At 43.7% G+C, this 25,619-nt stretch overlaps 1 protein-coding gene across 3 annotated transcripts in view; it reads right to left on the minus strand.

The window, feature by feature from the left end:
- Positions 1 to 453: 453 nt before the first annotated feature.
- The window catches only part of DNAJC6 (DnaJ heat shock protein family (Hsp40) member C6), a 44,487-nt gene continuing 19,321 nt past the window's right edge, over positions 454 to 25,619 (minus strand). For all 3 annotated transcript variants that reach the window (XM_027651714.1, XM_027651716.1, XM_027651713.1), the window contains 18 exons: positions 22,118 to 22,268; positions 21,248 to 21,297; positions 21,014 to 21,162; positions 17,206 to 17,328; positions 14,649 to 14,782; positions 13,798 to 13,992; positions 13,330 to 13,447; positions 12,529 to 12,608; positions 12,156 to 12,349; positions 11,982 to 12,062; positions 10,880 to 11,320; positions 9,154 to 9,306; positions 7,656 to 7,724; positions 6,817 to 6,951; positions 4,913 to 5,173; positions 4,279 to 4,424; positions 3,551 to 3,727; positions 454 to 2,647 (listed from right to left, as the gene is read on the minus strand). In XM_027651714.1, the coding sequence (XP_027507515.1) occupies positions 2,546 to 2,647; positions 3,551 to 3,727; positions 4,279 to 4,424; positions 4,913 to 5,173; positions 6,817 to 6,951; positions 7,656 to 7,724; positions 9,154 to 9,306; positions 10,880 to 11,320; positions 11,982 to 12,062; positions 12,156 to 12,349; positions 12,529 to 12,608; positions 13,330 to 13,447; positions 13,798 to 13,992; positions 14,649 to 14,782; positions 17,206 to 17,328; positions 21,014 to 21,162; positions 21,248 to 21,297; positions 22,118 to 22,268 (2,759 nt within the window). In that variant the 3' untranslated portion in view covers positions 454 to 2,545. The remainder of the gene's footprint in view (positions 2,648 to 3,550; positions 3,728 to 4,278; positions 4,425 to 4,912; positions 5,174 to 6,816; positions 6,952 to 7,655; positions 7,725 to 9,153; positions 9,307 to 10,879; positions 11,321 to 11,981; positions 12,063 to 12,155; positions 12,350 to 12,528; positions 12,609 to 13,329; positions 13,448 to 13,797; positions 13,993 to 14,648; positions 14,783 to 17,205; positions 17,329 to 21,013; positions 21,163 to 21,247; positions 21,298 to 22,117; positions 22,269 to 25,619) is intronic.

Below are 25,619 nucleotides of genomic sequence, written 5' to 3' on the forward strand. Positions count from 1 at the left end.
GGAGATTTTGGACAGCCCTTTGGATACCCCTCCCCAGGGACCTTTTCTTCAGATACCTCCCCTCTCTCCCTCTTATTTCTTCTTGTTTCATATCTCTCTGATACAGATTTTTTTCCCATTTTTCATTATTAATTTTAAATAGTTTTGAATCAAGAAGGCTAATTAAAGCAGGCTTAAACATCTGAATGCTTCAAGTGAAAATTTTGGGGTTACTGACTTGCCTGACTATGGGTCTCTGAAGCACAGTAGCATAAGTACAGCAATGATAAGTTGTTTCCAAAACATCTTAAATTGGTAAAAGCACCTGGAATGCCAACCTATGGATAACCACAGGCATTAATGACCACTTACAGCAGCAATACTGCCCCTGTCCAGGGCACACCACCCCTGACACAGGAGCTGTTGTAGGACTTTAACCTTTTGGGCTGGTCACAAGCACAAAACATACCTGAATATGTTAATTTGAGCTCTTTAATGTATGTACAAATGTTTTAGACCAGTCACAATTTCATTGAGTATATACTGTATTTACAAAAATTACAATAATTGAGTCAAACAGTAAACCTGAACATTGATAACCTCTGTCACTACCAGATATGACAAGAACTTTTTTTTTAGTTAACTATTTTGATATACATACGTCCTAATACTTTCATGCATCCATAAAAACATTAGGGATGGAAGTAATCAAAGCTTAAGTGGCAGAGAGGTTTTTTTGGTAGATAAAGTTTAATGATGGATTTGTATTTCGTGAAGGGATGAGTATCCAGAGTTATGTGCCATGACAAACTCCATACAAAGCTAATGTTGTTTTCATCATTAAAAAAGTACGTTATAGTAATGAGATCCTTTTTATTATATAGGCATAGGTCACAATATCTACAAATGTGAATGAGAAACAGTAAACCAACAAATCACAGGAACATGATTCACATTCCAGTTATCTCTTTAAATAAGACAAGCACATACTGGATCAAAACATTAATAAATAACATCCAGTTTGTTACTATTTTCTTAAGGTCTTTTATATAAAAGGAGACCTATGTGTTGGTTTCACATTTTCTGTTAATGGTAGTAAATAATGGACCAATACAACAAAAGGATGAGTTTTATACAGAAAGCAATGTACTTTGACACACTGTCTTTGCAGTAATAGCTTTGCCACTTGAAAATGTAAGTGCAACAAGTAGTGGATTGTCTTGAAAAACCACCAACTTTAAAGACTCACATCAGATGGCAACCTGTTCCTGAAGCAGTAAATACAATTTCCTGCCCATCTGCTGAATATCCCTCAAATACAGATACAACATGTTGGTAAATAAACTGCTACCTTTAGTAACTCTACAAAAGAATGCCAGAATTTGGGGTGAAGTTTGAATTTGAACTTGCTTTTTAACTAGGAAAGCTGCTTCAGCTTTAGCATCAGAGATATTTCCTTGTGATGTTACTGCTTTGGTCCAATATAAACTTTTAAGAGAATCAATTTGCACTATATTTACCTCAAAAATCAGACCTGGTCACCACGATCTGAAAGGTGAAGTTGCAACAGGTTGCAGCCTGCCAAGAGCCTTGGCCAAGTGCTCTGAAGCTGATAAAGGCATAAAGGTGATACAAGTGGGCTGGGAAAAGTCTTCTGAATCCTCAGGAAGGGGAAATGTTACCTATAGACTAGGGAGTTTCTAAAACTTTGCAGCAGAGCTTTAATTTGTTGATTTTTTTTGTTTGATGGTTTCAAGCTGCTGGTGAGAATTTCATGGGAAATGCAGTACATGCTCATTCCTCACATTTACAAACATGGGTTCACCCTTCCCCCCAAAATTGCTGTTTAACAAACCAGTCAGGTGCTGTTTAACATCGATGACTTTTTGCTTGCTTTAAAAGACGCTGAGGAATTTCTTCTTTTACTGCTGGACTGTGAGGTGAAGTACAGGATTAATGCATAAAGCAGTGGGCAGCTGCCACGCTGACCTAACCCAGGATTCAGCTTTGGCTCTATTCAGGTAGACTACACTATATGAGCAATTAAGCAGCAAATGGTGACTGTTAGAAGTGTGTCTAAACCACATCTGAGCACTTAAATTTGATGAAGTTTGATCCAAACCCAAGAAAAAAAAAAGTACATCGAAGTTTGGGCTTCACCATCAGTTGTTGAACTCAACTGAAGTGTTGCCATGTCACGTATCACCAAAAAAAAAAAAAAAAGTAGGAAATTCACCAGCTACACTGTATCAGAGACAGAACAATTTCACCTTTTCCCAGTATGTGTTCTCTCTTCCCACTGGAATCCAAAGAAAAGTATGAAAGTTACAAGAAACTGTAACCCCGAGGCTCTGGTAGGGTGAGCCAGGTGGCCAGATTTCCTCTGAGCTCAGGATTCTTGAGACAAGTGTTAGGAAACCTTTCTCTTGTTCTTCATGATAAGTATTAGGCTCTTAGTTTTCTGAAACTTCTGAATTTCCAGCCGGAGTTTGGTTGTTCTGTGACATTTGTAACAAGAGACTATATAAGCACTAGCACGGGTCTGTAGTGGAGACTGAGAAAGTACCTAATACAAGGGTTTTTGTCCTTGGTTTTCAAATTCTGACCAGGCATCATTTAGCTCCATAAATATCATCTTTGCATATTGTTCATATGGCTGTCCAGTAGCCTGGAATAAAAACAGAGAGACGGATATCACAGCTACCAAATCCAACCACACACAGCTGCCATGTGAGCAGGGAGATTCCCAAGCAGCTACTGTTCACTTTCCACAAATTTACACTTACTCCTTGACAAAAATGAGCGACTCTGGAGGGCTGCTTACCTTCTTTACACCCAAAGAATATCTTGGCTCTTCTGGTCCTCAAAGCTCACAACCCCCCAGGTGTGACAAAGCACTGCCCCAAGGGCATAGTAAATGTAACGCAGGCATTGCAGGAGGCCTTTTACCTGCACTGAAGGTGAAGAGTTGCCACCTGACACAGTTCCTTGATAAAACCAGTATTCTTGCAAGCCTTGGGGCAGCCTACATCTTCCCAAGCCTCGCCCACTGTCCTGAAACTCTCAGGGTCTTACTTTCCTTAAAAGTCCTCACCATAGGTTGTCCCAGGTGGAGTCATTGCACTCTGATCAGCAAGTGTAAGCAGCAAGACCACAAGCTGGGTGATCAGATAACCTGATTGTTCCATTTGAGGAGTTCGATTTGAATCTCCTTTCGCAGGCACGGTATTGTGGGCTGTTGTCCACCAGCAGAATGGCTGAGAGTCAAAGTGAGGGTGACAAAACCTGAACATTTGAGTCTCTGCTGCTTGGAGCAGCAGGTACCAAGCAGTCTTGGGGCTGGGATTGGTTACAGAATCACAGACTGGTTTGAGTTGGAAAGGGCTTTAAAGCTCATCTTGTTCCTGGCCTTGGACACCTCCAGGGATGGGGTGAGAGTCCTCAGCTTTCAGAAATCATCAAAAATAATGAGCTGCCTTTTACTAAGCTGTTTGCACAATAAATTAAGCAATATACCCCACACTTTATAACAACACCAATGTCTGAACAAGTGAAAGTAGGAGAGCCTTACCTTGTCAGGATGAACGACAAGCACTGCCCGTCGATACACCTTCTTCACCTGCTCTGGTGTCACAAGGTCTGCCATACTCACAGGTTTCCACCTGGTCTCCCCTGCCCACAATACTGTGTGCATTGTGGACAGCAGGGCTCTTATATTCCTCTCCTTCCCTTCAATCCATTCCAGAACCTGGAGAAGGGAATGTGTCTCAATTTATGCCTTACGTTAGATATTCCACTAGGACAAAGTTTCTTCATTTGAATAGCAATGACTCCAAGGAGAAGCTTACATTTCTTTCCATGCTTTACAAAACCTTTGGAAGACATTTGTCTGTCTCTAACTGATCATTAATTTTTATGTCCCTGCTAAAAATACTGACTTGGTAACACTTCAGTCATTAGATGGAATAGTCAGAAGTTGTGGTTTCATATTTCAAACATAGAGCAGGACAGACCGAATTTCCTTCCCTTCTCAATAGATCTGCAGTTTGGCAATTTATTGAAGAGAGATGAGAGAATTCCAAACCAGGCAAGATTAATGAGGCAGAGGATTAGTTCAATTAGCTGTACCTGCTAATCAGGGCTGGAGTGATGTGGAAGACCAGCAGCCCAGACAGTAACACTGAGTAAGGCACTGTTGATATGGTCTGGTTGAGGACAGAAATGTGACCTTGACGTTTTAAATCTATTCAGGATGAATGACACATTGACTGTAAAACTATCACCAAGAATTTTGCTTACTTTTAGTTTTTCAGGGTCCATCTCCTTCGCCATTTCTTCTTTTCTCATCTCAGCTATTGTTTTGGGGCCCTTCTTGTCCTTGTGAGCATTAAAGCCTTGACCAGATAATAGATCTTCGAAATCTGCAGACACTTTTGGCTTTGAATCTTAAAAAACAGATTTGAAGTTGGTATCACAATATGGGTGTATTTAACCCAGATTTTCTACCCAGGCTACCTCCCTCAATCACATTCAAAATCTCCCAGTGCTAATGAGCATGTGGATTCTCATAGAAGATCTTAAGGCTAATTTTACTTTTGAATTGTTATTATTGAATCACAGAATCAGAGAATGGTTTGTGTTGGAAGGGACCTTAAAGCTCATCTAGTCCAAACCCTGCCATGGGCAGGGATATCTTCCCATGGGTCGGTTTGCTCCACACCCCATCCAACCTGGCCTTGAACATTTCCAGGATTATTATTGAAGGCCATTTGGAATACAGGATTTCCTAAATAACAGCACACTTTAGAGTCTAGGACAGGATATATCATCAAGTGATCAACATGACTTACTTGCTTAAGTAACCTGCAAAGGTGTTTGAGCATTATATCAAGATGAGGAGCTAACCTGTGGGATGGAACTCCGTGGCCCTTACCAACATTAGCGGGTCCTTTCCCCCGTTCGCCCTGTGCTCCGGGCATGGCTGAGAAGCTCACGTTGTAGTTGGGTTTGTTCTGAGGGGAAGCGTGGGGCACGCTGGGCTGAGCTTTGGGCTGAGCCTGCTGCCAGGTGTACCCAGCTCCCTGCTGCCAACCACTCCCGCCCATGGGCTGCGGCGACGGCTTCTGCGGTGACGGCGGGAACCCCCCGCCCATGCCTGTCGGCGTGGTCGGCTTGCTGGCAAAGGAAGGGCCACCTGCAGGGAACAGGGAAAGGAGGGATGGTGGGTGTTACCAATAGGGTACTGACTTGCCTTCCCAAAAGGGAATCTAAGCAAAATACCCCAGGTGTCTGGTTTCAGCTCTGCCACAAACTTGGTTTTGCAACATCAAGCAAAACCCTTCAAATTCCCTGTCATTGCTCAGTGAGTTGGTTAAAGGACAGCACCTGCCTTTGAGGATTGTACAGGAATTGGAGGAGTGGGTGGCTGCAGAAACACAGGGAAAGCTGTGTGTAGCTAATGAGGAGTCAAGCTCTGTGTGCATGGTGGCAACACAGAATCACAGAATGGTTTGGATTGGAAGGGACCTTAAAGATCATGTTTCCAAAGCCCCCTGCCATGGGCATGAACACCTTCCACTAGACCACGTTGCTCAGAGCCCCATTCAACCAAGCCTTGAATGCTTCCAGGAATGGGGCAGCCACAGCTTCCCTGGGCAACCTGTGCCAGTGCCAACATCCAGCTGACGTGTTGAAATTCTATCTCCTCATGCTATGCTGATGTAATACCATCCCACAGAGTTGTGTGTTTCAGCCCCTTATTACTTAGGGGATGCTTCTGTGGCTCTGTTTGGGGTGGGAGGTACCCAGTGTTAATGTTTTATTATTTGAGACTGACATCCACGCTCGACTCTGAGCTCTGAAATGTGTCATGGAAACTGCATTAAGTGCTTTAGACTTAGGCATGAACAACAAAATGTGGTTAAATGTCCTGGGGATGCCAAACCATTTGTTTTTAAACCCCACAACTTTCCTACAGAATCCATGCTTTAAAAGCACCTCGATGGCTCCAACATGGGTCTTGGCAGACTTTTTATTTTGCTCCTGCAGAGCAGCTTGAGATCCAGCAGAGGGAACTGGGAAACCTAATTCCAGAACCATGCTGGTACTGACGCAAAGGGGAAAACAAACATCAGACAAAACCACAACGGCTCCAAAGAGCTGAGGGCAGTGACAAAGGGAAGAAAAATCTATTTACCAGAGTCAGAGAAGCCAACATGCTGGGGCTTAAAGAAAACTTCAATAATTTCTCAGAACTGCCTTTTTAACTCTGGAGTTGAGGGTTTGCTGAGTGTTTTATGTGATAAAACAAGGGGGAAAGGCTTGTCTGAGCAACCAAGCAAACAGCCCTTTGTAGCCAGGTGCAAATACTCCACCTTTAAAAAATAATGCAAATTAGAGGCAGATTAATGAGGTTCCACAGGTTTCCTCACAAAGCACAAAAATGAGTCAAGTCTAGAAAGAAACAATTCCTCTAGAACCCCAGTAGCTTTGAAAAGCCAAATTCTCCTCCTATGCCTGTTAGTGGCAGTTCTCCAGTCAGAGTTGAACACAGAGCATCCTTAGCCAGTGTGTTTAGACTTATCAGAAGTTATGCTTTGCAATTCATGGAGGTCCCAGCTGAGGTCCCAGCACATTGCCAGCAGATTTTTTGACAGAGGATCAAGAAAACCATAGATCTGTGAGAGCTTCCAGAGAATCAGGCAGAAGGCAAAGCTTGACAGCAGCACTGGTGTGCAGGTAGGTTGAGAGGACCCTCACATACCAAGCTGTTCAGCCTATTTCTCTAAAAGAATGCCAGTAATTTATTCTTTTATTTACTTAATAAGAGATGCAAACCTGCTAAACTTGCTCCAAGAGTCCCCAGGTCAGCAAACGGATCCAGTGTTTGGGGTTTAGGCTGATGAGTGGGAGTGCTGTGGAGGGATCCTGTAGGACTGGTGGCAGCAGACTTACTTCCCATTCCTAGGCCACCTTAAAGGGAAAAGACATATATATGTATAAAACAAAAAATAACTTGTTTTTTACCCCTGTTTGACATGAGTGCAGCCCTTACCCAGTGCTCAGTCACATGATGTTAGTAGACTGTTAAAATTGAGGCAGGTTCCTAAGCAGCCTCAGCTCAGCGTTGGCCCAGACTAGTTGCACACCCACTCACAATTAGGCTCAGCACAGGAATGTTCCCTAGACTGTCTGCAGTGACAGAGTAATTATGGCAAAAGGATATATTTTAAGAACTAAAAGCCTTCAGGAAGCAACCTCGGTAGGACATACCAAATCTCAAGATTAGAAAGAATCGTGCAACTATTTAGTGGCATCCCAGGAATGCACAGCACTTCCCAGGTCCTTCTGGTGGCTCTGCACTGGAATGAAACACACCTATGTACACCCTCACCAAGCACCTATCTGGCTTTGAGGAAACAAACACAGATTTTTTTGAACAGAAGGAGTTTAGAAGTCTTTAGCCAGATCCTCACCTGGATGGCTGGGAGACCAGGACAACAGGTACAGCAAACCTGCTGCAGTTCAGCTGACATAACTGACATATTCATTGAGGTTTTGGTGTGTTCCTCAAGGCTTTAAGCAGCAGAAAGAGGGAGCCTGTTCTCTGCCCCGCCTCTCTCAGGGCTCCTTAAGGTTTGGTTTTGCTAAACACTCTGAATTTTTGTGATACATACCTGCTTTGTTGGGCCAGTCCCAACCACTGGAAACATCTGGTTGTATGGAAACTGTTGGAGTACTAGAAGCTGAGGAGAATGGTTAATATAAATATCTCAAAGTAGTACAGGAAAACCAACATAATCCAGTGTCTGGTAAAAGATACTGGAACTCTATGAACAAGGTCTATGAATCTCTAGTGGAAGGTGGCCTGAATAGGGCAGGGGACTGGATGATGTTTCAGATTCCTTCCTACCCAAACCCTTCTAGGATTCTATGAGTCCAAGAGCAGGGGACAAAGAGCAGGAGACACAGTATTGTGTCCACCCATATGAACTTCTCCCCCATGATGGGCATTACAATTTTAATGGTTTTTTTCTGATCTTTTGCTATCCAGAAGTAAGTGGGGAAGGACACAGATTTACAGTGCTCATTTTACGATAACTTTGGTCAGAGCCTTTATATACTTATTTATAAAATCTTTCCTACCAGAATAACACATGGGGGGTTGTGTTGCTGAATACATCTCAACCCAAGGAAATATTCTACATGAAAAGGGCAAGAGAAAACAAACAAAGCAAAGCAGCCCACACAGATGTAAACCAGAAAGGACACACATAGCCCATCCTTTAACCCTGTCTCACATAAAGCCTGGATGTCTAAGGCATTCACCCTGGCAGCATTTCATTATCCACAGATATCAGCACTGTCATTTAATACTTCACCATGCTGGGATGCCATTGAAATTCCCTTCATTAGTGCAGCCAGCTCCAAGTGTGACCCCATGTCTTAATTACAGAGTGAATATCCAGCACCCAAGTCTGGAAAAGCAAGGATGTGAGCAGTGCCAGCAGCACACTACTTGCCTCCTTGGACATTCCAGCTTTCCAGGGAGATGGTTACACTCAAAGAACATGTGTTAGATGATGAGACACAAACAAATCCATTTCTGAATGTGTTTCAGAGAAGGTTACAACATTAAATTTTGGCATGGGGGAGAAGGTTACAACTAAGGAACGTTTCAAACAAAGATAAGAAGGTCCAGTAAAGAAAAAAAATTCTTTCTCTTCATATAAGAGTCAAATTCATCTGTGAATTTGGTCAGGGTTACTACAGAATCTAAAGAAAGTAGATGCCTGTAACTAAAATTACCAAAAGATGTGTGTTTTCTCTAGCAGACCATGCTGTATTTAGTCAATTAATGGTAGTTTGGTTCAAGAGAGACCTTATAGCCACAGGAATATGAGAGCAGACATTCTTCATAGTCTCTTTTTTTTTCATTTATATAAATAGCTTATTAATTAAGTCTAAGACTTGAGCAAAACTAGGCTCATCCTACCACACTTAAAATGATGAATATGCTTTAAGTCTGAAGAAAAAATCTCTTTCCCGTTTAGTGGGGTTTCTGTGGTTTTGAGCCGTTTTATGGTGAACATCAGTTTGTACTTAATGGCTCCACAGCTATTTAAAAGCAGCATGTCACATTTATTTAAATATAAAATAACCTCCCTTTCTTACCCATGTGAAAGGGATCACTGTGCACAGTTGGTGAAGGGCTTCTTGTGGCTTGAAGGAAAGGATCCCCAGGGACAGCAGATGAACCAAGGAAGGAACCTAGGAGGTCGGGACCAGCTTGCTTGGGGCTACTTCCAAACGGATCAAAGGCAGTGGCTGTAAAAACACATTTGAGAAAACTATATTATTAACTTGTACAATGAATTGGCTTCAGGGGAAAGACACTGGGGCATGGAGAATAAAACCTAATACCTGCAGAGAGCAAACAGGAGGCAGTGTGAGTCTGTGGGGGAACAACTGGAGGGTGTCAGTACCCCAGCCAAATTCTGGGATCCTAGAGGGCCCCATGACTTGGTCATTGACCCCATCTTGACATTGACCCCATCTTTAATTTCCAAAGAGAGGGGTTGAATTTAGGAGCGAGCAAAGTGAGTATTTAAGTACTCAGACACTTCAACTTGCACGAACTGCCAGTACATATATGGATGGTGAGGGACAGCCTGGAGCTTGAAGTTAGTGCCCTGATGCAATTCCTGCTTCCTCCCAAGAGCTGAATGCAATTCAAGATGATTTCAGGCTGGCAAAGGTTACAAATGTTGGGGATAAAAGGGTAAAATTTTAGAAATGCTTTAGAAAATAACTGGTATCTTTTCTAAGGAGCATCACTTGTTACAAAAATCCAGTTCTTCTCAAACTCCATTTTTTATCAATTTTTTCAGTCATCTCTCTTTCATGTAAAAACCCCAACAAACCCGACCAAAACAACCTCCTATGAAGTCGCTCAGGTTCTTACTTGACAACAAATTTAAGGTAAAAAGCATCCTGAACAGAGATGAAATATATGCTACTGTAAGAGAGATACAATCCATACAAGCTGTGCACTGTGTTAATGATGCTACTCATTACTTATGTTTCTCAGTCAATTACTACTCTCATGTCACTTGCTCTTATTCTTGCTTTCTTGGCTTGGAACAATTTCGCTGTGTGATCCTGGCTCTACAAAGCACAACAACAATATCCATAAATATTTTTCTGATCTGTTACTGCACCTCTGCCTTGTGAGATGTGTCTGCACGACCTTCCCACTCCTGGGCAAATGCCCCAGACTGAGCCTACAACAGCCACAGCAAGATGAACTTTCTCCAGGTAAAAGCAACCCAGTTTCTTCCACTGAAACTTGTATTCTTCTCTGCTCTCTTTTCCCTTCCTCTGTTCACTTAACCGTCCAAAAGATCCCTCTTTCTAATATCTATCCAGCTGTTCCTTCTGCCTGCCTGGTCCCAGTCTACCTTGGAAGAAACAAAAGTTCTGTGTTTCCTAGTCCAGGATCAATATCACAGCTCCATACCCACTAAGTTAAAAGAGAAATTAAATTCAAAGTGCTATGGGTCTATCCAAAACCTGAGAGGATTTTTTTTTTTTAAACTAGCAAGCTCTTCATATGCATTATTGGACACATAGGAAGAGTAAAACTGAGGATCTCCAGTGGCTGTCAGTGTAAGGAGCCACCAAACATTTGGATGTGCTCCAGCAGAGACTTTAGGGAACAAACTGATTCATGTTCTTGACTGCGAAGATGCACCACCAAGGCTGGTGTCTTGGGATCCCCCACAGCTCTTAATTTTCATGAAATGGGGGTACCCAAGAGGAAAACAAGAGGTCAGAGCCTCTCACCCAGTGGGTTCTCAAAGCACATGCCCCAGGTCCCACACGGCACAGCCACCATTACCTTCTCCCACCCTTGGGGACGGGGATGGGGACGCTGAGGCCGCGGAACGCCGAGGAGTTGACTGCACAGATCCAGGTCCCCCCACATGGAAAACCTCCTCAGCAGCAGGCTGTCCGCTCTGACTCGGGGCACTCGGCCCTCCAAACAAATCACTCAGCAAGTCTGAGTTAGAGGGGGCAGCCGTGGGCTGTGAGGGAAAGTTCTTGCTCATAGGGCTGCCATCCAGGCCCAGCAGGTCCACATCTTCAGGAGGGGGTGGTGCTGGAGGTTCTTGTTGCTTTTTGCTGTGTTTTGGTGTCCCGTGGGGCTTGTCACCGCTGGCATTACTGTGCTGACTGGAAAGGGACAAGAGTTCGTCATCTGACTGTTCGCTTTCCTCATGCACCAACGCTGCTCGATCCTCTGAGGTGGGGTGAGAGCTACTTTTGTCAGATTTCTGATCTAAATGATGATTAAAAATAAAATTAGGTATCTGTTAGTTGTGTCATCACAAAGGTCCCATAAAAGTCAGCTTACAAGCAGAACACAAAGCTACTGAGAATATCACAGCAGGATATCACCCCAAAAGCTACTGAGAATATCACCCCAAAAGAGGTGTCCAGCCCTGGCCCAGGCTGCTGAGGGCAGTGGCTGAGTCCCCATCCCTAGAGGGATTTAAAAGCCGTGTGAATGTGGCACTTGGGGACATGGGTGGCAGCCTTGGCAGCGCTGGAGAATGGTTGGACTTGATGACCTTAAAGGTCTTTTCCAGCCTAAATGATTCCATGATTCCTTTGCAAAGATTAACCTAAATTTTATCATCAACGTTTATTTAAAATTTTAGCATCAAGGAGGCCTCAGGTGAAGCTTCACACTAGAACTATGTCAATAATCATCATAGGCCAGCAGCACAGGCCAGCTATGTTTGAAGAGGACATTGCAGGAAATTAATTCCCACTCAATTGCAACATAAGGGTGTGCCCAGCTACAACACTGTGATCTAATGGGAAAGCCATGCTACAGTGGGATCCTTCAGCCTGATTCTGTGCTCCAAGGAGGGGGGGGAGAAAAGCTGTTTATCTTGTTCAAAGCAGATTTTACTTTGAAGACCAAGCCTGTGTACCTTGCCAGCTGAGAGAGGAGAAGAATGCACTCTGCCCAACATTCCTGATGTTATCCTGGGGTGAATCCGTGGGACCTCTGCCTGCAGCACAGAGCACCAGAGACACACAATCAAGCTAAACCAAGCTCAGCCTGTAGGTAAGCGTGTAAATGGATAAATCTCTGCTGCCCTTACCTGCCAAAGCAAGAGTGTCCTGGTGCTCCTGGTGAGAGGAGAAGAGGATGGATGGATTGATGTCTTTTGTTGTGAAGTTCTCCCATGGGGGAGTTAGTTCAGTTTGTCTATCTGTGGACTGTATTTCTATGTCCAGTATAACATGAAAGAGCTGAGGATATTTGTCTGGAGAGTCACAGGCATCCAATTCAGGCCTAAAGGGGACAAGAGTGGTAGAGTTTTAAAGGGAGGAATATTTCTGGGAAGCTATATAAAGTCTTTCAATATATGCAGGCACAGAGACTTCTCATATTTCATCTGTGACTGTTCTCCCTCAGCCTTCATAAGGCTTTTATGTGTCAGGTATGATTAATGTTCAGCTTCAGATACTCACTTGGTGAATTTTAGAGTGGTTGTTCCCAGGGCTATGAATCCAGTATGAAATTGAATTTGGAATATTTGTGTGTTGGTCATCTGAAAAAAAACAAACAAAAAACCAACCTGCAGAGCACCGGACTGAACAAGTGCTTAAATTCCTGAAATTAAAATAGCTGTTTACATGCAAACAGTTAGTTAAGTCTACCCTACTACCAGCTACTATATAGACTATTCTTAACTGCTGCATAAGCTTATTCATTCTGCTTGTTCTACAGGCAGCAAAGCTTTTCCTTCTCAATATTCCCAAATATTCCAAATATTTCCATCTGCCTTAAACCCTGCTGCTGCAGCCTCCACATAGCAGAAAGCCTTCATAGCCTTCAGGTCCCTGCTTCCCTTTATTTCTGGGATCCACTCATTAGTTTTGCAATTAAATGAAACTGTTTCCACAGTTTCATTTAATTAAATTATTTATTTGCTATTTTATTTATTTATAAACAAAAGAAATAAATAAAGTAAATTTTATTAGTTATAATATAAATAATGAAATTAAAATAGGTTTGGGAGCAACAGGTTTGGACCCCAGGAAAACACAAGAACCTTTCACTTGCAGTAGAGGCTTCAGGAAAATATTATCTCTACAGCAACCAGCACCAATAACAAATGGGGAAGACAAAAACATTCACTGGTCACTCTGCCACTTGAATATTAAGGTTTCCAACATATAATCAGGCAAATTATCAAGGTCCCATGTTTAGCCACCTCTTGGTTCCTCACATTGCCTCTACCACACAAGAGAAGTTAAACAAGCTCCTACTTTGGCTTGAAGACGTCCCCCAATGGTGGATCTCATGTGGTAGACAGAAACAACAACATCTCCATGGACAGTGGCTCCCAGTGGAATTAGGACTTTCCCTTCTTGCACACGGTATTCTCTTTGAGGGGAAGAGAAGGAAATCCACAGTTAAGGTCCCTCCTACCACCCATCATCAGGCTCAACATAAAACTGTCATCTCCTTCAGGGCAAGCAGGGAGAAGGAGCATTCAGTGCTCTTCTTGGTGTTAGGGTGAGTTAAAACAAAATTATTTCAGCGGGGAAACCAATACAGCACTGAACAATCCCACCACATGACAACCTCAGCCTCACTCTGGCTTTTTATTTCAACACTAAGCACTAACTTTCAATTAATTTTTATTAATATCTTCATTTATCAGGCAGCCTGACAAAGTTATTAGACATATTCCAGCAAAATGAAGCTCCTAAGGAGGAGGTCACAGAACTCACTTCATCCTCTCATACTCCTGGGCAGTGGTGAGGATCCTGGTCTCTCCGCTGAGGATGTCGCAGAAGGGCCGGCAGCCGTTGCGTTGCTTGTTGAAACAGGGCACAGGGCTGAGGGTGACTGACTTGATAGTGAGTGGTTTGCAGTGAGGAATGATGGGCTTGTCTGCTATTAGATCACAAATATATCCTATGTACCTGCAGGCAGAGAAAACCAGTGCTGAAATCACCATCCCAGGTGACCAGTTTCCATTTCATACTCAAAGTCTACTTTGCAATCCAGTGAAAGCGCCATTCTTTCACACGTCCAGGACTGGAGTTTCATGTACTCCAGCATCCTTGCAGCTGGCACAAAACCTACACCTCCGTTTCTGTAGGGATGCAGCTGACACAGGAGAGGGATTCACCCAGGCCCTGTTAACCACAGGTTCATCACAGGAAGGTTTGGGTTAGAATGGACCTTTAACAGTCATCTAGTCCAACCCCCTGCAACAGGCAGGGACATCTTCAACTGAAGTAATAGGATAATTCAGATTGGAAGAGACAGCTGAAGTTCACTTCTCCAGCTCTTTGCTCAGGGCAGGACCAGCTTCCCAACTGTATCTCAGAACTGGATTATGTGCTAGGGTAATAGCCAACCAGGAATCTCCAAGGACAGCAATCCCACAGCCACTCTGGACAATCTATTCCAGCATGTGTTCACCACTTCACTACTTATTTCTGAGGAGCAAAGTGGAGTCTGAACTCCTGTCTCAGCCTGGGGCTGGGCACACAGTGCCAAAACACACGACAGGGAGTCGAGCAGTTTCTAGCACGAAGAATACACATCATAGAGGTTAGTCAGGATCCCGTACCTCCTGTGAGATGGCCACAGTACAATTCCAGGTCTCTTTGTGTTCAGCAGCTGCATGGCAGGGCCAGGACTAGAGAAGAGGTGACAGAAACAGAACATGGCACTGACCAGAACTGCTGAGGCTGCACGGCCGTCCTGTCAGAAGGGGCAAGGAGAGAAAAGTGTGTCAGTATCAGAGAAATACTTAGAACTTCAGCTCTCCACCCTTCCTTAAATCACAAAAAGTCATTTGTCCAGAAAGACTAGGATTGAGACTAGCTGACTAGGACTTCTCTGTTCTGTGTCATTTGTTTAATACCCAGGACTTCAGTGAGTGGCACCAGCCTGGATCAAAGTTAAGATAATATTCAGGGAGCAGCCAAAGCTGAGGATAGTTTAGGCTTGGTTTTAAAGCCCATAAGTACATTTTATCTGCAAATGGTTGGTGTTTCATGGCTGCTCTCAAACTGTAATATTACAATTATTTCAAACATAGGCCTAGAAGTGACTACAGAGATCCGTGTACACCCATCCCACATGTACAGGTACTTGCGTAAGAGAATTATCCTGGAAGAGTTCATAAACAAAAAAATCCAGCCCGAGGCTCCCTCACCCAAACACCTCCACAGCCCTCAAGCTACAGAATGTTCCTTAACAAGTCTATGGGGCTTTTCAGGGTGATTAAGGATGAAAGTATGATGAGTAGGATGAGTCAGATTGATGGACCAAAAATACAGAAAGAGCAGGAAAAAATCAGTGTATCCCCAGTGCCCTGAGTCCCTCCTATATTCAGGAATATAGGAGGTGATGAGTCATATGGACCCTACCCCAGCTCTGGTGAGCCAAACAAAAAGAAAAAGCCCTTCCACCAAAATCCAGGTCTGGATATTCATGGCACAGTGATGGATATGAGAACCTGCTCAATCCTGCCAGAGTACCATGACACCCAGCTCATGTCCCCCTCGTGTCAGAGGGGACAGAAGATCCCAGAACTCAAAACTCATTTCCAAGGAAGAAGTAGGAAAGCTACTGTCCCATCAGGCAAGCAGCCCCCCTCAAAGTCTGACACAAGTTAAAAGTTATAGAGAATCATAAAATCCCAGACTGGTTTGGGCTGGGAGGGACCTTAAAGCCCATCCAGTCCCAACTCCTTCCATTAGACCAGGTTGCTCCAAGCCCCATCCAACCTGGCCTTGAACACTTCCAGGGATGGGGCAGCCACAGCTTCTCTGGACAACCTGTGCCAGGGCCTCACCAACTGCTTATTTCAGGCACCTTTTAGGCATTCCAGCCATTTTCTGTAGGATTTGCCATGCTGGAGCTGACCCAGACCCTGGGAACCTGCTTGACATTAACAGGCTATTTCCTTTTTTAAGGTTTAACCCCTTCCAATTGCTTCTGACAAGATCTCTCAGATTCATATAAACCAAGTGGGCTTCTGCAGACTTGTTAGTGTTGGAAAGGACTCCCTATACTTTACAGCATTATCCTGATATGCATTGCTCAAAGGACAGTAAAGGAATTTGATTCTTGAGCCAATTTCCAGGACTGGAGGCATCAAGTGCATCTTCCTCTCTATTTGAAGGGAATTTACATCTGGTAGCCTCTGGCTGTGCTGTGCAAGGCAGAAATGCCAGACTCATATGTGAGGTCTATGCAATTTGGGATCAGTCATTTCCTCCGTTCCTCCCAGTTTATGCTGATCAGGGCTGACAGCCTCCTGGATTTAATTTAGGCTCCAGGAGCAGAACACAACTCTGCTTTTGGGCATTGCTGTCTGTCAGCATGAAAGGCTGTATGGGGTAAATTACAGATTAGTCCTACAGAATCACCACTCTCCTGCAGCCCATCTATACTTTGCCCTGTGCTGAATAACCCTTGTGAGGGATTTACCATTTCAGCTGTGCTGCACAAAGAGCAGCAGAAGGCAGCTTGGCTCCTTCAGCCAGGCCTGACAAGTACTGATAACAAGAGACTTCAACATTCTCAGATTCACAGTCTGACAGAATTGCCATCTATGTGTGTTCTGCCCAATTTCCTTCAACCTCCTCAGTCTGGAGGCTCCGTTTTATCCTGCGACTACTTAAAATAAAGTGTGAAGTCATAGAATCCCAGAATGGTTTGGGAGGGACCTTAAAGCCCATCCAGTCCCACCCCCTGCCATGGGCAGGGACACCACCCGCTAGATCAGGTTGCTCCAACATGGCCTTGAACATTTCCAGAGATGGAGCAGCCAGAGCTGCTCTGGACAACCTGTTCAACTGGGCAAATCACAGCAGCCTGACAACTCTTACAGTCGGTTCTCAGGTGAAATTCAAACGTTTTTGCTCCTCATCACCTCTACAGTTCACTGCTAGAACAATTGTAACCTCTCTGGCTTTGCATTCCTGCTTCTTGTTCAGTGTTATCCCTCCCAGATTATCTCTACAGCTGCACATGGAAGATGATGTCCCTCTCTGTGAGTTTTATTACATCCCTTTTTGTTTTAGAAGCTGTCCCCCTCCTTGCACACAAACTCCAGACATGCAATATGACTTATGGCTCATCATGTGGTGACTTTTTGGTCACTCTGTACATACCATGCAGTGGATGACACAGACATTTTTGGGGTTCTGCTGCAGCCAGTTGTGCATGTTCTTGCAGACAGCATAGAGGTTGTGCAGACTGGGTGCCTGTCGGACTGGCCAGCTACATTCAGACACCTGCAGGAAGGGCACCAGCAACAAAACCAGCTTTGTAAGAGCATTAAGCCAGGCCTGCTTTACAAATGCTTTCTCCCCAGAAACCTACTTCCCTTTTATAACCTACAGTTATGTGCTTGAAACCTGCTCCATCTCTCCCCACACATAATTCTGCGACGTGATTTCCATGAATGATGAGGAGGCAAACAAAAAAGCATTCTCAGTCAAATAACATAAAACTGATGTGTTGGTCCTGACTGCACATTTTTAAAAATTTACATTCCACGTCAGATTATCTCGAGTGGCCCTTTCATAATGCTCCAGTCTCACATTGATGTCTGCCATTTCTAAAGCCTTTGTACAACGTGTCCCTAAAAACTACTGCTCTGATTTGCAAAGGGTACTGAGCATCTGTTGTTCTCAGTCGTTTTGTGTCATAGGATTCCCAAGCCCTATGTGACAGATATTAAGCTGATGAAAGGGAATCTTCTGTTAAAAAAAAAAAATTATATCTGAGTAAGTATAGTTAATATATGAACCAGGAAAATGAATGACTCCTTAGAGCTGAAAAACCACAAATCCTAAAGTATATCTAGTTACTATTCATCAGTGTACTAGTTCTGAGTCATAACACTTATCTCTAGAACAGTCCTTGCAGTCTCAAGCAGTACATCAAATAGTCTTAGACAGATACCTCCCTTTCATCTGGTTTTAATCAAAATATCTTTTTTTTTAAAGGCATTTCTGGCTAGAAGAAATTTAAAGGAGAAATGTCATAAGGCTTGTCCTCAGACAAAGAACTGGTTTTCTCTCTTGGCTGACATTTGGATCCTGCTTAATGAGAACAGGGAAGGAAGGAGATGATCTGCCCAGATGTTCTTAAACACACATATGGTTCCTATACCTGTTTTATCTCTCAGAGGAAAGAAGGGCTCCAGGTTTCATAAAACTTGTGCTCAAGGTTCTGTCTTACACCTGCACAACATCTTGGAGCAGAACCAGGCATCCTGACTCAAATCAGAGAACCACCAAGCTGTGTGTTGTGTCAAGTGACAGCTCCAAGGACTCCCAGAGGATGCAGGGACAGGCCAAGTGGGCAGGACTGCCTAACCCAGGCATCCATCCTGCTGGCAGAGCTCTGCTTAACATTTGGTAGACTTTTGCCTAATTTAATATCTAATTAGATATTCGTCTAATCACTTTTTAGACTCATGAAAGCATTTGTCCTCCAGAATATCCCAAAATTCAGCTGTGCCCTTGGTGAGCAAGTGCAGGTTTGTGTTGTAGAAACCACTCAACAAGTCAAACCATGTTCAAAGTTTGGAAGGCAGGGAATGACCATTCCCTATTTACCCTCTCTGCAGCATTATACTCATCCCCCACCTTCTCCTGTCTCAGGAGTTGTGGTTTGTCTCACTCCTGCTGTTGTACATCCTTCATTTTCCTTTTTCGAATTAATATGACCAATGACTTTCACTGATGATCTTCTGAACAAACCTCACACCAACACACTGTCAAGCATCTGGAAAAGTCATTATCACTTGTCTAGTAAATAATATACATTTCCCAACAGTCCATAATTATATATTTATGTTGCCTATAATTACACATCTGCCTGTTGGTTGGCAATTAAGAAATTAAATCTACTCTATGTAGCATTTTGTTTACATCAAACATAACCTTCCCACCACTCATGACACACAACCTTGGGGAAAAGTAACAGGAATTCTTCTAGAGCTCTGGGAATGAGCAGCCAGAGCTTGTTTTACTTGAACAGTAGGGCAGCAAGTGCCAAGAATGTGACCCATCAGGGACTTTGAAGTTTGGGTTTGTTTAATGTTATATTTGTGTTACATGTTTTGAAACTGCTCAGGCTTCCTCAGGCAGATGTGAGCTCTCCTCTCCTTTCCTGTTGGGGACACAGAGAGAACAGAGCACAACAAGGTCTCAGTGTGAGGAGTCATAAAATGGGTTGGTTTGGGAGAGACCTTAAAGCTCATCTCATTCCACCCCCTACTGTGGGCAGGGACACCTTCCACTAGCCCAGGTTTCTCCAAGCCCCATCCAACCTGGCGTTGGACATTCCCAAGGATGGAGCAGCCACAGGTTCTCTGGACAACCTCTCCCAGTGCCTCACTAACCACTCACAGTTCCCTGTCCTCCTTGATAGACTGGGGACGTGGGGCTTTGTGATCCACTCAGCCACATCCAGGCAGGAAAATAGCCCAGCAGGACACTAATTCATCTCTCTCCTGTGCCACTACACAGCAGAGTGACCTACTTTGATCTTAGGAACAAAAAAGTTTTAAAGAGTGTAGGAATTCAAAAGTTCTTCATCCTGACATCTTCACCCACAGCAGAAAACACTCTGAAGGTGATTTCATCTCCTTGATGGCCCATTAGTATCTTTAACAATATATATGAAGTTCAACCTTATAAATGTTTCATGTGTTGTGCTATGCACCTTCATTTTCATGTAAAATACTTGGAATCAGTACTTCCTAGCTCATAACCTGAAAGTACAATATTTTATTAAAAGATGCATCATTTTTTTTCCTGTGAGAATCAAGGCAATGGTTCCAAAACACCAGGTCATGTTTTGAGAGTGATATACAAGGTCATCTGCTAAGATTTTGAGTAGGTAAAACTTAGGATTGGAGGAGTTATAGACAGATCATATAACAATAGAAGTTTAAAGCTGGGCTTTCAGAAGTAGATGGATCTTCCTTCACCCACCAATAGCAAGTGTTGCACCAGAACCAATCAAGACTGAAGATTCAGAGTCCTTAATATCTTTTAATTAGTCTTTCCTTTTCATTTATTCATCTTTGAAGTCATGGCTGTTTACTGAAGGTCTCTGAGAAATTTGCTTTATGAGTGAGTGATTTCTGGTGATCAGAGCAATTGCTGAAGGTAAATTCAGCTATACTTCAAATTAAAATTAAATTAGGCTTATAGGTTAGATTAATTTACCCTGACTGAGGGTTAAGCCTGGCAACTGCTTTTGGCTTTTTTGTTGAAGGCAACAAAAAGTTAGAAATTTAAAAAAAACCCCCAGCAACAAAACATATCACTCCCTTCTGGGAGAAGGAAAGAACAGGAAGTTTTTGGAAAGATTAAATCTAATCTTGCATTTCACCAGCAGCATTTCATAGAGATTTCCTCTTAAAGCCATTAATGAACCAGAGCCTCGCAATGCTCCCGTAATGCTGCTCTGGTTTTAGAGAGGGAAACTGGGCCACAGAGTGGAGGTGAGTTTTTAAAGTCACAAGAGCCAAAATGTCCCTTAGAACTAGTTTCCAGTCCTGTGCTTTGCCTGCTAAGGGCTCCTACTTGTTTAAAGCACAGGATTGTTCAACATGAAAATAATCTACCTTCTTATACTGGTAATTTCTTTCAAAGCCCTTTTATTTTATTCTTTATTTCTCTTCAGCAGTTTCTAACAGCTCTGTAGGAGATCAGAGCAGTGCAGGCTCCACTCAGTGCCTCTTTCTGACATGAGAATTATGCCCTGAACTTTCCAGCTCTTTAATCCCTGTGATCCCAGGCATCAGCTAAAACCCAAAAACCACCACAGCAGCTTAAAAACACCTCTAACTCCTTAATCATCTTCTTATATTCTGCCACGCTCAGAAACAGGACCTGGTGCCCCTTTTCCCAAGGAGTTTCACCCCTTCCTCCTGTTAAACTCTTGGGAGACACTCACCCTGTTGTGGAATTTGGCACTGCGATAATATTTGGGGGACAAGTTGAAGACGGTGTAGTGGTCGGGATGTCTGGAATCCAAAAATGTCCTCACATCTTCAATGTGGTTCCTGAATCCCAGCTCCACACCTTCAGCTGGAAAAGACATCACTAGGAAAGCAAGGAGAAGCCAGGCTGAGTCTTTATGTAATTCTGGGGTACCACAGGTTGTATTTATTCACTAAGCAGCACTTACCTATGATTCTTGAGGTAATGTAAGAAATATCCAGCTCCCCCTTAGTGTAACTAAAAGAAGACAAATCAGGAGACAGACATTACAAAAGCAGCACATTTAAGGAACCAGAAGTGTTTTCAAACAAAAATCTGCTTATCACACAAGGAAAAATGATCTTAAAAATAACTCTTAAGAAGAAGGAGCAAATGGCTTCCTGCAGACAGTGACCCAGCCTTCCTCTCTACACATGCAATTAACCGACTGAAGGACTTGCAAAAAAGGTCCCTTTTCCCTTTTGTCATTAATTTTCAGTGCCAGTTTTCAGGAGAAATCTCTGGTAGTTCGCCGCTTTGCAGATCCCTCAAAGCCTCTGAAGTCTTGCATGCATTAAGTTTCTTTAATTTCTTAAAGCCCCGTATCCCTTGGAGGTGGGCAGAGAGCCAAGCACAGGGGAGCATGCCAGCAGAGTCACCAAAGCAAAGTCACCTCAGCCCTTTCTTAGATTCAAAAGGTGGATTTAGTGATGGGAGCATCAGCAAGTAGAGCCTCAAGGGAGGGCATTGATATGAGCCAGTTTTCAGTGACAAAATATTCCAGTGGTAGTTGAGTAGGACCCCACAGGGAATCCTCCAGGAATTGGAGACCAAGTGCTCCACTTGCACTGGGAAGGCGGTGCTCATTTACTATGAAGCTTAGATTGTTTTACTTGAGGTCAAATTTCCTGCTTCCTTGAGGTCAAATACCAATTATGAGACAGAATCAAAGAAGCCACTTATGATTTTCACCTCCTTCCTTCATTGTGTTCCCTGGGAGTTGTGCTGTGCTATTCAGTTGGCAGCTGGGACTGGCACTTTGCAGCCAGTGGTTTTACCTGCTTCAGCTGTACTGTACCTGGCAACAGACTGCATGACCTTGGAAGATGTGTCTTTCAGGGTATCCTTCAGGTTATCCTTCAAATTGCTGAAGAGTCTCCCTGCTCCTCCTTTCACCATATCTAGCAAGCCTCCCCCATAGCTGGACTCCATGTCTGGTGATGAGGCACCTTCAAGTACAACAAAATCAAAGGCAACATCACTTGTTTGGAACAAACCCACAGAGCCAACAATCCCACTACTCTGGTCAGACACGACATATTCACAGGGGCTCTGTCAAGCGAGGGGAAAAGTGGGTTTACTCATCAAAGTCAAGATTTCCCAGAGATGAGGGATGGCACATTCTTGCCAGCTGAGCTCAGAAAACAGTCTTAAGATGCACCAGAGGTGGTTTAGGTTGGACTTCAGGAAGAAATTCTTCACAGAAAGGGTGATTAGACATTGGAAGGGGCTGTCCAGGAAGGTGGTAGAGCCTGGAGGTGTTCAAGGAACGAGTGGATGTGGCACTCAATGCCATGGTCTGGTTGACAAGGTAGTGTTGGGTCATAGGTTGGACTTGATGATCTCAGAGGTCTTTTCCAACCTAATTGATTCTGTGATTCTGTGACCTTTAAGATCCCTTCAAACCCAAGCCAGTCTATGATTCTAAGCTCCCTCACCTCTCCAGCCAACCCAAAGCAAGAGTAGATCTTCAGCATGAAGCTGATTTGTTGGTCACAACCAAGACCAAACCAACAACCACCTCCACAGGGGCAAGAAAAAGGCCCTCACTAGTTTATACAACACTAAATATATACAAATATACATTTGACTGCAGCTGGATGACTGAAGGTTTTCCAACCCAAATCATTCTATGATTCTATGATAAAATGATATTTTAATTGCTTATCAACTACAAATTAAGCTCTTGACTACTTAAAAAAATTACTGTCTGTTTACTAGGCCTCAAATATTGTGATTTTAACAAATTTTAACTACATTAGTTATATATATTTGTTACCTCATTATGTCTAGTTCTAGAGCATGTCCATGAGTGTTGTTAGATACACACTACTGAAATATTGTTCACATAATAATCATCACCAAAAGAAATATTCTAGAGGCATTCAGAATGTTAAAAAACATGAAAAAATCCCATTAAAATGCTCCTACTGATTTACTCTGTAGATTACCAAACCCATTTAAATGGCATTTACCCTTTCAAACCTACAGTGAGATATCAATAAATCCTTAAACTGGAGATTCATGGGCAAAGTGATGTTATTTATTCCCCAGTGCTTAATGCACTCTGATGCCATGATCCACATGCACTTCATCCCTGTGCTAGACTGGTAAATTTAGAGGCCACCTCTTTTCCTCTGCACTCTGCCAGCTTCAGAACAGAAGATACCTTCTCAAGGCACAGTGATATGTCTTTTGCCAAAGTACTTGCAAGTATTCACTTCAAATATGATTAAAGAAAAAGAGAAAGAAAAAATCAAACTAACTCGTCTTGGAAGTAAGGAATCAGTGTTAGATCTCTCCTCAAAAAGTTTGTTTTCATGTTACTCTGTGTTAGAAGAGCCAGGGATGGAAGGAGGAGGAGATGTTCAAAAGGCACTTTCAGTTCTGAAGGTCAACTTTTAAAAGAAAGGAAGGTAGAAAGGTGGTAGCTTGGAACAGGGAAAAGGGGACAAAGGGATCAGAGGGCTCATGGCTCTGGACAAATTCTTACAGTTGGAAGTGCTGTAGGAGAGGACAGAAAGGCTTCAAGAGTACAGAAAACCTAGAATCTTTAGAAATCCATCTGAAGATTTTAAAAAAGGGAGAGAGGAGGAGAAACAGGGAGAATTAAAATATCACTGTATTTCTAAAAGAATCCATTAACTGCAAGTTTCCTGTGCACACTAAAGCAGAGGAACAGAAAGGATGGCTAATGAAGAAAGATGGCACCAGAACAGGGAGGGTTGAGCCCCGCATCCCACACATCTTCCTTGGACACCAGCCACCTCACAGGCATCACCACCACTGCCACTGCACTTCTCTGAGCTGTGCTCAGTGACAGCTTTGTTTGCTCTTATTGAGAATGAAAGTCCTGAGAAAAGAGCAGCTGAGTTGTCCCTGAACCCCTGGCCAACCTGCAGGGACTGTGGCCTGTGGCACAAGAAGAACCAAGGACACTCCCTGAGGTGGAAGGGATGATCCAGTGGCTGCTCCCTCTCTGGAGGAGCAGGAAGGAGGGTCAGGTTTCTCTTGCAGATAAGGTGATCACCAGGAGCTTGGTCAGGTGGTGAGTGAGCAGCTCAACAGCATTTCCCTGCTCAGAAAAATCTTCCTACCAGACCCAGAAGAGGGAAACAGTTCTTTCCCTCAGCAAAAAAGCAAAGGGCACATTATACATCGAAATGAAGTGCCCAAGGCACATGACACCCCTTCCTTCTCCTTCATCCCACCAGGAACTGCATCCCAGGTGCTTATTTGTTTATGCTGTGACCAAAGCCAAAATTAAAACTCACGGACCCCACACAGGTCCCAGAAGCATCTCCCAAGGAGAACTTAGAGCACCTTCCAGCACCTAAAGGGGCTCCAAGAGAGCTGGAGAGGGACTTTGACAAGGGATGGAGGGACAGGACAAGGGGGAATGGCTTCCAACTGCCAGAGGGCAGGGTTAGATGGGATATTGGGAAGGAATTGTTGGCTGTGAGGGAGGTGAGGCCATGGCACAAGTTGCTGAGAGCAGCTGTGGCTGTCCCATCCCTGAAAGTGTTCCAGGCCAGGTTGGACTATAACCTGGTTATAGTGGAAGGAGTCCCTGTCCATGGCAAGGGATGGGACTGGATGAGCTTTAAGGTCCCTTCCAACCCAAACCACTCCAGGATTCTGTGGCTCTGGTAGGTCAGGAACAGAAGCTCACAACCTTATCTGCATGGAAATAGTTTGCTGCAAGTTATCAATACAGGAGCTGCCACAGGAGTTGAAGTTGCTGCCTGGAAGACTCACTATGGAGAATCAGCCTCTATGTAAATGAGAGGCACCTTGTTCCTTGCAGGACAAGAACCCTGTGTTCACCCAGTTGTTGGATACTCCTCAAAAGGCTCAGTGAGAGCTGTGCTTCTGACCTGTATTTGTAGCACACATTTCAGTGGGATCACTTACTGATAGCAGCCTTTTCCTTTTTAACCCAGGAACTTTTAACCCGGGAGTTCTACTGCGAAGAGGCCTCCTCCTGACCAGCCCTGTTCAGTGATGGCAAGGATGATGTCATTGAGGTGCTTCAAGTCACTGGGGCGGTGTGGACAAGAGGCAACTTCATCCACTGGACTGATGAGGTGAAGTTTAGATTTGTTCTGGTGGAAGGACTTGCTCTGACCCAATGCCCCCCCTGAGAAGAGACTATTCCGTGTTCGGAATAAACCTCCAGTAGCCACCAAATACAGCAACAACCTGCTGCATTTCCTTACAAACTAAAACATCCTATAGCAGCATCCTGGCATGGTCCTTCCTCAACAGCAGCCAAGGGATGGGATTCCAGCTAAAAGAGC

The sequence above is a fragment of the Corapipo altera genome, unplaced genomic scaffold (assembly GCF_003945725.1).
Source record: "Corapipo altera isolate COAL_440 unplaced genomic scaffold, ASM394572v1 57, whole genome shotgun sequence".
NCBI classification, from domain to species: Eukaryota; Metazoa; Chordata; class Aves; order Passeriformes; family Pipridae; genus Corapipo; species Corapipo altera.